Genomic DNA, 13,299 nt, shown 5'->3' with positions numbered 1-13,299 from the left:
CAGAAAAAAAAAAAAAATCCAAACTTAGGGTTAAATTTTATAGGTGTGGCATCATACATCTTCCTGAGTAAAAGTAGTAACTACAATGCCAACGGTTTTTTAAAAATACCACTGGGTCCTCTTTATTTAGTGTCTCAACTAAATGTTATACTGTATCTCTTCAATCCTCACAGTTTAAAGGGAATACGTTGAAAATAAATCCCAAAGTTGTTGAATTAAAGCTGTGATGAGAAGCAACATAACTTAGAAGTCATGGAATGTTAAAGAGCTATTGAAAATTATATTTGACTTTTTTTTTTTTTTTTTTTTTTTGAGGCAGTCTCACTCTGTCGCTGAGGCTGGAGAGCAGTGGCATGATTTCGGCTCACTACAACCTCTGCTCCCAGGTTCAAGCGATTCTCCTGCCTCAGCCTCCCAAGTAGCTGGGATTACAGGTGCCTGCCACCACACCCAATCTCGGTTGGGATTACAGGTGTGAGCCATTGCACCCGGTCATGTGTGACTTTTTTTTTTTTTGAGATGGGGTCTGGCTCTGTCGCCCAGGCAGGAGTGCAGTGGTACGATCTCGGCTCACTGTAAGCTCCATCTCCCGGGTTCACGCCATTCTCATGCGTCAGCATGTTTGACATTTTTAATGATACGGAAAAATGTTTATGCCTTAGAAGTGAATAAAGGGCTGCCTGTGGACCAATAAGATCCCAATTACCTAAAGAAAAATGTACACACACACACACAGATACAAAACTAGCATGAACTATACCAACATGTTACCAGTGGCTGTTCTGAGGTACTGAAATTGTGGGAAATTTTCCTTAATTGATCTGTATTTTCTGAATTTTCCACAAAATGCACATGGTAAAGCAGCACTGCACAGTGAGGGGCACACGGGCTTTGGGAGTCACACGGAGTTGGAGCCAGTCCCTAGCTCTGCCACATAACTATAGGGAGAATGTCTAAGTTTTTTTTTTTTTCTTTTCAAGGCAGGGTCTCACTCCGTCATCCAAGCTGGAGTGCAGTGGTGCAATCATGGTTCACTGCAGCTTCTACCTCCCAGGCTCAAGCGATTCTCCCACCTCAGCTTCTCAAGTAGCTGGGACCACAGGTGCACACCACCACATCTAGCTAGTTTTTAAATTTTTTGTAGAGGTGGGGTCTCACTATGTTGCCCAGGCTGGTGGTCTCAAACTCCTGGACTCGAGATCCTCCTGCCTTGGCCTCCCAAAACGTTAGGATTACAGGTGTGAGCCACCGCACTTGGCCCTGAGTCTTTCCATCTTCATCTATTAATTGGCTTAGAGGTTGATAATGAGGACTAAATGTGATGATGTGTATCAAGTACCTATGGAGGTACTTGAGCACACAGTGTAGAGTGTATAGTCAATAAGTCTAACTGGTGTATTTTTTTTTACAGACACAAGGATTTAAAAAAAGAAAAAAAAAAACCCTTCACCAGAGGCTCCAGACATTTCTCACCCATTAACTTTTTTCCTATCTTAAATGCACTAAGATTCACCAGTCCTGTCCCTTGGGTTATGAACTCCTGGCCCTGCTGTTTAGACTAACAGATTCAAGCTCCTCAGGACTGCAAAAGAGCAGGGCCTAAGCCATGAGTACAATGATATGCTCCCTCCATGACATGCAGACAGTGCCTCAATGGCAGAGGGTACATCGAATTAGAAAGGGAAGAGGGAGCCTCTTCCTAAAAGAAAAACAAAGTTGCATGCAAACTGTGCCTAAGTACTGTAAGACAATCTTAAAACTTTCACTTCTCCCAGGGGGCCTCCCAGGATACAAAATTACTCTTATCCCCTTCCTTGAGATTATCATCCCTTCAATGTTATTGGTTGATTTCTGTTTATACCATATAATAGCCTACACTTTACAGTTTTTCTCATCTTTTCCTATACACCTTCTCCACCTGCACAGTGTATACTATAGTTCATCAATTAATAAAACACACAATCAAGTGTTTATTAAGTACTTATTTTGCTAAATGCCATGGAGAATCAAAGAAAAGGCTGTGCGCAGCAGAAAAAGTCTTGTATCAGATAAAGTGGGCCTTGGTTCTTTTCAGTACTCATTCTATCTGACATTTAGCCAAGTTACTTATCCTCTCTAGGCCTCAGTTTCCTTATGTGTAAATCGAAGGTAATAACAGTGTCTATGTCCTAGGGTTGCTAAAAGGATTAAATGCAACATTTACCCTTCTTGTACCTCAACTTAGTCATCACAACATTGTGATTAGGATTAAATGGCAAAATATTAATAAGGGATATCTGAAAGCATGTAGCATGTAAGTGAGCTTTACTGTATTGTCCTTAAGCTTGCAATCCAGTTAAGGAAACAAGAATCATATAGGTAGAAAGATGAGAAAACCAAGATCATTTAAAAAAGTAAATGAGTACCCATTATGTGTCAAGTCCTTTATAAGTGATCTCATCTAATAAGGACAGGAATCCTATGAGAAGATCACTCATGATCTCCTCTAGTCCAGTTTAGACCATTAGCATGTGGCAGAGTCAAGACTGTAATAACTAAGAGACAGGATTCAGACTCTTGTCTTACCTCTATATTTCCAAAGCTGAAGCACCATAAATACCAACTGCTGACTGAGCCAAGAGTATTTTCCCTGTACAGTAGGAAAAGCTGGGCCACCAGGTTTAATGACCACCACCATTTGTTCTGGGTAGACAGTGTATCAGACACTGTACAGATATTTAACCAACTTGTCTTTTCAACAGTTCTATCAGGCCTCGATAATCTTTTGTTTTTGTGAGACGGAGTCTCACTTTGTTGCCCAGGCTGGAGTGCAGCTGCGCGAACTCGGCTCACTGCAACCTCCGCCTCCCAGGTTCAAGTGATTCTCCTGCTTCAGCCTCCCAAGTAGCTCGGATTACAGGCGCCTGCCACCACGCCCGGCTAATTTTTGTATTTTTAGTAGAGATGGGGCTTCATCATGTTGGCCACGCTGGTCTTGAACTTCTGACTACAGGTGATCCGCCCGCCTCAGCCTCCCAAAGTGCTAGGATTACAGGTGTGAGCCACCGTGGCCAGCCTCAATAATCTAATTTTTATTTAAAGAATAGAAAACAGAACTTAAAGAGACTATTCATACCAACAGCTATTATTTATTGAAAGCTGCCGACTATCTCGGTGGATGCTTTTGAATCTGAATCCATGTATATCCAAAGTAATTATTTATTACTAAGTAAAATAAACAAGATCTAGGGCTCCCCCATTCACAGAATGCCAAAGCAAAGAGAAGCCGAGAATGCAAGGTTGCCTGTGGGGCTAAGCTGGACTCAAATTACGACCAAATTTTTCTATATTCAGAACTAGGTGTCAGGCACAGTACTAAAACATATTTCACACCTTCTGTGAAACCTGCTAATTACTCCATTTACACAGAAGGAAACTGAGGCTCAGAGAGGTGAGGGAACTCACCCAAGGTCACACAGCGAGCGAACAGTATTCGAACTCCAATTTAGGTGAGTCCTGGGGCCCGGCGTCTTTCCTCGGCATCAACAACCACAGGAACAAATCTCCCAGCATTAGTCCGTTTATAAAGGCCTATCGTCCCAAAAGTGAAAAGAGGTGGAAAGGGCCGCGGAGAGAGCCCCTGGAGCACACAAGCCAGATTCCAGCACTTGTTCCTCCGACCTGACCAGTCAGGAACTCGGCCCTACAGCCACCTCTCTCAAAGTCCCCCGCCCCACCACTCGGAGAACTGACGACCCGGTTGTCACTCGCTACCCGCAGGCCGACCTTTATTCGCTGGAGGTCCCCGCACTCGGGTCGGGGCCGCAGCTGCCACTGTCTCAGCCCAAAACACCCTAGTTCTGCCAGACCCGGGGTAGCAGCCGAGGCACAACCGCCATTTTGCCCCGGGGTGTTTGCTTTCAGAACTCCGCCAGGAAGCAAGCATCCAGTTCCGGAAAATGACAGTTCCGCAGAGCTTCTTCGCCCGGGATGGAAAACTTCCCCACACCTTGTCCTCCCCTCTGGCAGCTGAAATAGCGGTGGCGGGATAAACGCCTTACCCAGCCAAGAGAAGCTGGCACCCATTCCGGCCAGGGAGGTTGGAAAGAAAACTGCCCCCTAGGCGCACAACGGACCGTTTAAGACGTTGCTCTCTGCGGGGCGGAAGTGGGGTGCGGACAACGGAAGTTACCGCCCCGGCCCCGCCTCCGCCCCGGCTGGCGTGAGCTGGGTGTTTCCTGCCTCTCACAGTCCGGGTTTGGAGACTCCTGCGTCCTCCGACTTTTCATGGTAGGGAGGGCGGTGTCCACCGACTGGGGGCTGAAGGCGGCCGAGGGAGCTGGGCAGCAGCAGAGTATAAGAAGAAGGGACCGAGAGGAGGGGGTGCGATGAGGGGCAGTTGCGATAGTGGAGAGGCATTTGGGGGATTGGTTGGGGGAAAGGCCGGGGGTGGGGGAAGGGCTTTGGGTGGAGAATTAGGGGTGGTGGTGGAGTTGGGGGGGGGGATCCCTGGCGGTTTGGAATCCGGGAAGCACATTTGGGCTTGGGGAGTAGATAACGTGTGTGCGTAAGGAAGGGGTGTCTCCGAGTGAGTCCTGAACGCTGGTTGGAGATGGGAGTTGGGGATTGCGAGGAGAACAAAGAGATGTTAATTGAAAACGGACATTTGGGGTGGAAAATGAGGATTTGGAGGATTATGAAGGAGAATGGGCAGGTTATGAGAAGGTGAGGTAGAATTCCTGAGGGCGGAGCGTTTGGGGCTGTTGGAGGTTGTAGCTGGAGTCGCTGGGTTTCCAGGAAGTGGGGAAGGGGCTCCCAGGTGCGTCTGAACACACGGGCGAGTAGGGGAAAGAAATCGAGGGAGCCCAGCAGGCGGATGTGCGTTCAGTGCTTGGAATTCTGGGGAGAGATGCCAGGGGCCTGAGATCAGGATACCTGCGCCACCAAGTCCAGTGCCTCAGCTGGCGTCTGGGTACCTATCTGTAACTTCCGTTGAGGTCAGAGGTGACCACGCCTAAGGAGCCGGAGGATGTCTCAAGATCTGTCTCTCAGCTGTGGGGTGTGTCTCCTTGGGATCCTCTAGGGTCTGTTCCCTGAATAGCTCATTGTCCCTGGGTAGAGATGACCAAAGATTGGCCCAGATCTTCTTTCTTCTTCCTTGCTTGTTTGTCACGTCCCTGGAAAGTGCAGTCTTTAGGGAAAATCAGTCCCAGTGACGCTGCTGAAGAAAACTCAGTTATCCTGTATCTGGCTTTGACTTGTCTGTTCCATTTTGTGCAAAATAATGACCAGCGGAGTGGAAGAAGGCAGCATAAACCAGTGGTTCTCAAACTCTGGTCCCACCAGTAGCAACACCTGGTAACTTATTCAAAATGGCTGAATTTTCAAGCCCTATCACAGACTACTGAATCAGACATTCTTGGGGTGGAGCCCATCTATCTGTTTTAACAAGCCTTGAAAAGGGATTAGACTAATGATTTCTTGATTTGGACTGTGTAATGAAAGGGGGCATAGGAGTTGGGAGTCAGAGGGCTCTTATAGGTGTGATTCCTAGTTTTCTCCCCTAAAAAGTGGGGTTGATGTTAAACGTCTTTCTCACTAGACCATTGAGAGAAATAGGCCAATAATTTGTGTATTAAACAGGAAGAGAAAGCCATTCGGTGGGACAGTTGAAATTGGCGGTAGCTGTCTTATAAGCAAATTTTGGATGTAAAATGCTGCAGTTATGTGACTGATGTGACTTAGTTTAGTTGAAATGTAACAGCAGACTTTTCTGAGTTGTAGAAATGCCCTCAGTTTGAGAAGATTTTATAACTAGCCTCAATACAGTGTTTCTTAAACTTCTTTGCTGTAGGAATCCCCTGAGGTGATGCTTTGCCTCACATCCCTGGCAATTCTTAGATAAAGCTGGTTAAACACCTTAGCTAGATGGCAGTGAGCCCTGGTCCCTTATCAGAATCCCCCAAAGAGCTTTTTAAACACTAGTGACTGATCAGCCACCCCTCCGCATCTCTAAGATACTGATTAATTGATCTGGGGTGTAGCCCAGGCAAGCACCGGTGTGTGTGAGTTCGTTTTTGTTTTTTTGAGACAGGGTCTTGCTCTGTCGCCCAGACTGGAGAGTGCACTGGTGTGATTGATCTTGGCTCACTAAAGCCTCACCCTCCCTGCCTCAAGCAATCCTCCCACCGCAGTCTCTCGAGTTGCTGGGACTACAGGTGTGTGCCATCATGGCCGGTTAATTTTGTGTGTGTGTGTGTGTGTGGAGATTAGGTCTTATGTTGCTCAGGCTGGTCTTGAATTCCTGGGCTGAAGCAATCCTCCTGCCTTGGCCTCCCAAAGTGCTGGGATTATAAGCGTGAGCCACTGTGCCTGGCCTAGCATCATGTTTTTTAAGTACACCCAGGTGATTCTAGTAGCCAGGGTTGGGAACCACTGGTCCCACAGTTTTAGAGGCCCAAAGGAAACTACACAAAGGACTAGGTGCCAAATACTTTAACATTCATTCTCTGAGGGTTTTGAAGATTATGACTTTAACACTCCATTTTACAAGTTAGAAAACTGAAACTTGGGTTAAATTGCTTGAATTTCACAAAGGAAATGGTGGAACTGGGTTGCAATCCAGGCGTGCCAAGACTATCCAGTTTTCCTTAACACACACACGTGCACAAGAACAAAGCACAAAGAAGCATATAGAAAACGTGGGGTCAGGGATTTGGTGCCTTTTTTCCTACTGTACTTGCCTGAGCCTCCTTTCCAGTCGATGATTTTCCCCCTTCAGCTGATTTTTGTATTTTCATGCATGCATACAATTGCTTCCTGCCTGTGGCTCTGAAGCTGTGAAGTGGGGGCTGGCTTTGGTTTATGGTGTTTTGGTTTGTTTTTATGTGTCAGGTCAGGAATTCACTGGGCCAAGACCATGGAGTTAATGGTAGCTTAAATAAGGGGTACAGTGCTTTTTAAAACAGTGGGCTGTAATCTTGGTGGGCTTTAAAATCTCGTGGGGGAGTTTTAAAAATTCTGTCGCCTACACATCCCAGACCAATTACATGAGAATTTTCTTGGTAGGACCTAGGTGTCAGGAGTTTTGAGCTCCCAGGTGATTTTGATTATCACCAACTGGAGAGCCACTATTTAGAATCAGCAATATTATTTTCAGGGGTGATGGAGAGAAGGGAGACTGACCATTTAACTGGAATAAACTTCTGATTGAATCAGATCCGTAGCCAGTATCTCTAGTATTCATTGCCTCTCTGTTTAACGTAACCAATTTTGCTGTCTCCTGCCTCACCTCCCCAACTTCATTAGTAATGAAATCAAACCTTTGAAACAAGTCAAAAAGCAGGATACTGGCCAGGTGCGGTGGCTTATGCCTGTAATCCCAGCATTTTGGGAGTCTGAGGCAGGTGGATCACTTGAGGTCAGGAGTTCGAGACCAGACTGACCAACATGGAGAAATCCCATCTCTACTAAAAATACAAAAAGTTAGCCGGGCGCGGTGGCTCATGCCTATAATCCCAGCACTTTGAGAGGCCGAGGCAGGAGGATCACCTGAGGTCAGGAGTTCAAGACCAGCCTGACCAACATGGTGAAACCCCATCTCTACTAAAAATACAAAATTAGCTAGGCGTGGTGGCGCATGCCTATAATCCCAGCTACTTGGGAGGCTGACGCGGGAGAATCGCTTGAACCTGGGAGGCAGAGGTTGCGGTGAGCAGAGATCGTGCCATTGCACTCTAGCCTGGGCAACAAGAGGAAAACTCCGCCCCCCCCCCCCCAAAAAAAAGCAGGATTCCAGTAGCAACAGCGGGGAGAGTCCTCTCTAGAGAGATTTGCTGTGGGGGTTTCTGGTTCACTACCTCCTGTCCTCAGTTCACTGTAACTTGGGCTCAAGGACATGAATGCTGCCAAAACTTTTCCCCCAAGGGCCTTGCCTCCTGTTAGGCTGACTGACCTTTGGAGAGGGTGGGCTCTGGAAAGGTTCAGAGCTTTTGTTGTCTAATCTGGAGCCTCATTCTAGATCAGGATGGCTCCTGCCTTTATCTTTTAGTCATGCTGTCTGCCATTAGAGCTGGATGCGGTTTCCAAAGAGGAGAAGATAGTTTGAGACTTCGGGAGCATTCTCAAATTACCATAATTTGAGTGTTTCCTATCTGAGTGTTTACTCAGAGCCAGGATGCCCTGTGAGGGAGGTGAGGCTGTTGGCCCTGGACACAGCTACTAAGTGGCAGGGCTGGGGCCTTACACGCAGGTCTGACTCCAAACCCTTCGCCACACTTTACCTCACAACTATTTTCAGGGCTTTTTGTACTTTTTAAAGACGGGAGGTGAGGCTGACCTTTCTCAGCTTATATATCATAGCTCTCAATCTACTAGGTGTGATGGGCTCTGGGCCAGCCACCACTTGCCCATGTCCTTCACTGGCCCCATCACTGACTCAACTCCTAGCTTGAGAGTGACTGACCCTGTCGGGGCTGTGGCATCCAAATCCACAAAATGGAAATAACTTAGCTGTCTTCCAGCATTGTTTGGATTTGTAAAAGGCATGTGGTGGTAGAAATTAAGTGGTCAAGGGACATCCAGGGGCTTTCTGGAGCCATGGAAATGTTCCAAGACAGCTTGATTGGCGTGGGGGCTACACAGGTGCAAGTATTAACCAAAACACATCAAACTGTACACTTAAAATATACTTTATTATGTGCAAATTATCTTTAAAAAGGTATTGGAAAGCCAAAAAAGGTACAGTCATGCACCACATAATGACAGTTTGGTTAGTGACAGACTGCATATATAACAATCCCTTAAGATTAAATGGAACTGGAAAATTCCTATAACCTAGTGATACTCTAGCTGTCATTTCAGTTGTAGCACAACATATTATGTGTTTGTGGTGATGCTGGTGTAAACAGAATTACTTTGCTGCCAGTTGTATAAAAGTCTGGCACATACAATTATGTACAGTACATAATAGTTGATAATAGTAGTAAACTTGATGTATCACTGGTTAATGTATTTACTATTAATGGTTATTTTAGAATATACTCCTATACTCCTTCTACTTGCTTTTTTTTTTTTTTAAGTGAAAACTGTAAAACAGCCTCAGGCAGGTGCTTCTAGAGGTATTCCAGAAGAAGGGATTGTTATGGGAGATGACAGTTCCATGCCTGTCACTGTCCCTGAAGACCTTCTAGTGAGACAGGATGTGGAGGATAGTGATACTGACAATCCTGACCCTGTGTAGGCTAGGCTCGTATGTGTGTATTTTGTAGTTTTGAACAAAAAAGTTTAAAAATTAAAAAAAAAAGTATAGAGTAAGTATATAAAGTATTTTTGTAAAGCTGTACAAATATGTGTTTTAAGCTGTGTTATTACAAAAGGATCCAAAAGTTAAAAAAAATTAAAAAGTTTTTGAAGTAAAAAGTTGTAGTAGGCAAAGGTTGACTTATTATCAAAAGAAAAAAAAATTAAATAAATGTAGTGTGACCTCCCTGTGCAGTGTTGATAAAGCTACAGTAGTGTGCAGTAATGTCCTAGGCCTTCACATTCACTCACTGTTTGCTCACCCAGAGCAATTTTCAGGCCTACACACTCCATTCATGATAAGTGTCCTATACAAGTATGGCATTAGAAAAAAATCCTTCGTATCATATATTTACTGTACTTTGACTTTACATGAAGTATACTTTATGTACTTTTTTGTCTGTTTCATGATAGGCAGCTTCCAAAATGCTAGATCATTTGCATTTTGGGGTAAATTTCCTTAACACATACCCTTACCCATGACCATAAGCCTTTTCCCCCCCCCCCCCTTTTGAGGTCTTCACAGTTTTTGGAAACTATTTCCATAAGCTACTCCTGTCATCCCATGGACAAAGGATGTTTCTGAGGGAGGCAGCTGGTCATAACTGTTAGTGTGAGGTCTCTGGGGACTGATTTCAGAGGACAGCTACAAGGGAGGGTGGCTGCTTCCTCTGGACCGCTTTTGTGTGTGGCATCGGGCAGCAAGACCCCAGGTGAGCTAAGCCTGAGCTTTTGCAAACGTACTTTCTTGTGACTTTTCTTGATGAAAAAGGAACTGTTTCTTGAGAAAACGTTTCTTTCCAGGAGGCTGTTCTTTCTCTGTTTCACTCTGCAAGGCCCTGACCTGGCAGGTGATATCCAGGCCACTGTTGGGTGCCATGGAGGTGGGGAGAGTTGGCCAGAAGAGTTGGATAACCTTGAATTGAATATCGTCTGTGACTGTTGCATTGCCTCTGCTGTTGCAGGCTGCCACCCTTTACTCCCCGTCCCGTTTACAAAAATAATGCTTGTGTTTTACCAGTTATAATCGTAGTACCCATTCATATAATCTGGAAAAGCTAGACAATTCTTTTTCAGTTTCAGGGAATAGTTCAAAAAAGTTACGTGCTGTCAGTGCCCTGCAGCCAATAACCACGAGGAGCATACCTGTGGTCAAGCAAAGCTGGGTTTATTTCCTTGTTGCATTGGGGGAGAACTGTGGGACATCTCAGAGAAGGTCTGGGCTTGTGTTGGGTGATTTGAGAGAGAGAGTTCAGAGAAGTGGGGCTTTGCTCTGTGTTGGATGCTGCTGGGAAGCAGGGCTAATTCTGTGATTGGGTCTCAGTGATTCCTGACTTGAAAGCAGAAAGAATGGAAAGAGGCTAAACCTCTCATTGGTAAAGCAGTGGCTGTAACTCGTATTAGCCAGGATAGGGGATCTTTGGTCATTTTTGTATTTTGTTGGATAATGTTTCTGTTTTTGTCTATTTTCAGACATGATTGAATGGTCCTGTTTTTGTCTTGTCGCAAAGTCACAGAGTGGCCTTGTGTGATGGTGATGTGCTGTGAGAAACTGTTGATATTCAGTGGGAATGGTCAGGCCAGCCGTGGGGACCTACCCCAGATTCATCAAAGATTCTGCCCACCCTTGCACATCTCCAGCTCTACAATTTTACCTGTTCATTTCAGACATGTTTTCTCTGAGTTCACATGTGCCGGATACCAGTCTCATTTTCCAGGCCTGCATAAATCAGCCACTGTATCCATTTCTTTGAGATGTGCCAGAGAGTCGGCCATGCTATCAGGGAGATTGTAGTGGGATCTTGCTCTTTTGGGCCGCACTAGTCTAGGAAGTCTAATTGTGCAATAACTGGGTTCCAAAAGTTTCCATGTCTGTTGTTTAGTCCTCAGAAACACCTTCTCCCCACAGGAAGTGATAGGAGTGTGAGCTGGAATCCCATTCAACTTCATAAAAGCTTATTTCATCTGTGATGCAGCTGAAAGATGACACTTAGCTATTCGGTGATACATGGCAATAAGGAAATGTAAAGAGACCTGGGCAGTGCTTTAGGCTGCTTTAGGGTGCAGCCAGGATGTTCATGTATACAGGTGCTAGGCAGAAAGGAGGTACTTACAAGAGTTAGTGGCACACTTATGCCTGCAGGGTCGGCAGGCAAGGTCAGTGTATGAGGCTATCTGGGTGGGTTTTGGGACAAACTAGGGGATTCATGGCCCTCTCTAGGGGGCATCCAATACCCCAGCTCCCACCAGTTGTTCCTCTGCTAGCCCAGTTGGCCTCTGATTTTAAGAGAAGCCAGAAGTCCAGATTTTTCTGTGAGCGCTCCTTAGTTGTCCACATTGGAAGCAAACTTTTAAATGCTGTGTATGCGTGGCCCAAGCAAAACACATCTGGAGGCCAGATTGAATCTGCAGGCTGAAAGCAGTCAACCAGGCCTGATGTCATGACCCTGTGTCCTCTCTACTGGCAGGAAGAGATGTCAGGAGAAAGTGTGGTGAGCTCAGCGGTGCCAGCGGCTGCTACCCGCACCACTTCCTTCAAGGGCACGAGCCCCAGCTCCAAATACGTGAAGCTGAACGTGGGTGGAGCCCTCTACTATACCACCATGCAGACACTGACCAAGCAGGACACCATGCTGAAGGCCATGTTCAGCGGGCGCATGGAAGTGCTCACCGACAGTGAAGGTAAGCTCACCTGCCATGTGCCTGCCCCTGGCCATGCGTTATGTGGTCCAGGAGAGCTTCCCTGAGGAAGTGACATTTAAGTTGAGACCTGAAGATGTATAGGAGGCAGCTGGTCAGGGACTCCCACCATCTTGACTTCGTTGTTGATTTGCTGTGTTACTTTGAGAAAGTCACTTCCTCACCCAGGCCTTAGCTTGCTTGTCTCTGCCATGCTTCTATGACTTCAGAGTGAAACTCAAGCCTGGGGGAGAGAGAGGTGTCTTCCCTGGACCCTTGTCCTCCCAAGATGAAGTCTTGACAAAGACTCACTGACCTGGGTTTGAGCCCCAGCTCCCCGGTTTGTATCTGGTGATCCTAGCCAAGTGGCAGAACCTTTTGGTCTCGTTTTCTTCCTCTGGTGAAATGGGCATGACAGTACCTGCCCCATGGGGCCATTGGCACATAGTAAGTGTTCATCCATATATAGTCAATGCATGTGTGTATATGTGTATGTGTGTATATATATACATAAATAGATACACGCACACACGTTTTCCTTGTGGAAAGTCGTGTTAGTAAAAGGCAAAGAATCGGCTGGGCATGGTGGCTCACACCTGTAATCCTAGAACTTTGGGAGGCCGAGGTGGGCAGATCACGAGGTCAGGAGATCAAGACCATCCTGGCTAACATGCTGAAACTCCGTCTTTACTAAAAATAAAAGAATTAGCCGGGCGTGGTGGCGGACACCTGTAGTCCCAGCTACTTGGGAGGCTGAGGCAGGAGAATGGTGTGAACCTAGGAGGCGGAGCTTTCAGTGAGCTGAGGTCACACCACTGCACTCCAGCCTGGGCAACAGAGCAAGACTCCATCTCAAAAAAAAGAAAAAGGCAATGAATCATTTAGAGGAGTCTTTCATAACTACTTCCTACCCACCTGAAACCATCAAAGAGCCCCTGGCAATGGGGCTCCATCCTTATTACCTGGCTGGGTTTACCGGCAGGTCACATGAGGTTTAAAAATAGCTCCATCCTTCATTCCTTGGCCTGAGATTGCTTAAGGCCAGGCCAGGGTACAGCCTGGCTTGACCTTGACCCCGCTTTCCTGTTTCTGAGACTGGCCTTCTATGCTGCTGCCCCACCTTTCCAGGGACATTGACTTGGGAGGGTGAGTGAGTTTTCACATAAGTGGGTGGGACTAGGGGACCCAAGCCTGGTGTCCCCCAGTTCATTCTCCAATCCTAAGAGAGCCGAAGCTTGGGCTGCCCACTGGTGAGGGCATTTCTCTCTGTGTCCTGGGGAAGACCAGGGTGTGGGGCTGGAGGTTCTGCTTCCCGTGAACTCTGGTTTCTGTTCAGGCAGC

The 13,299-nt window shown here is 46.4% G+C and overlaps 2 protein-coding genes across 8 annotated transcripts in view; one reads left to right on the top strand and one right to left on the bottom strand.

Annotated features, from left to right (window-relative positions):
- The window catches only part of UBE3B (ubiquitin protein ligase E3B), a 59,591-nt gene extending 55,685 nt beyond the window's left edge, over positions 1-3,906 (bottom strand). For 2 of the 6 annotated variants that reach the window (XM_011997829.1, XM_011997831.1), the window contains exon 1: positions 3,445-3,906. The gene's annotated coding sequence lies outside the window, so the exon portion shown is untranslated. The remainder of the gene's footprint in view (positions 1-3,444) is intronic. The other 4 variants (XM_011997827.1, XM_011997830.1, XM_011997832.1 and 1 more) reach the window with 3 other exon arrangements.
- KCTD10 (potassium channel tetramerization domain containing 10) overlaps positions 3,902-13,299 on the top strand; it is a 29,172-nt gene continuing 19,774 nt past the window's right edge. For both annotated transcript variants that reach the window (XM_011997835.1, XM_011997834.1), the window contains exons 1-2: positions 3,902-4,269; positions 11,748-11,961. In XM_011997835.1, the coding sequence (XP_011853225.1) occupies positions 4,267-4,269; positions 11,748-11,961 (217 nt within the window). In that variant the 5' untranslated portion in view covers positions 3,902-4,266. The remainder of the gene's footprint in view (positions 4,270-11,747; positions 11,962-13,299) is intronic.

The sequence above is a fragment of the Mandrillus leucophaeus genome, unplaced genomic scaffold, assembly GCF_000951045.1.
Source record: "Mandrillus leucophaeus isolate KB7577 unplaced genomic scaffold, Mleu.le_1.0 Scaffold55, whole genome shotgun sequence".
NCBI classification, from domain to species: Eukaryota; Metazoa; Chordata; class Mammalia; order Primates; family Cercopithecidae; genus Mandrillus; species Mandrillus leucophaeus.
The sequence above is the reverse complement of the archived record's forward strand: the minus strand, read 5'-3'. Positions and strand labels throughout refer to the sequence as shown.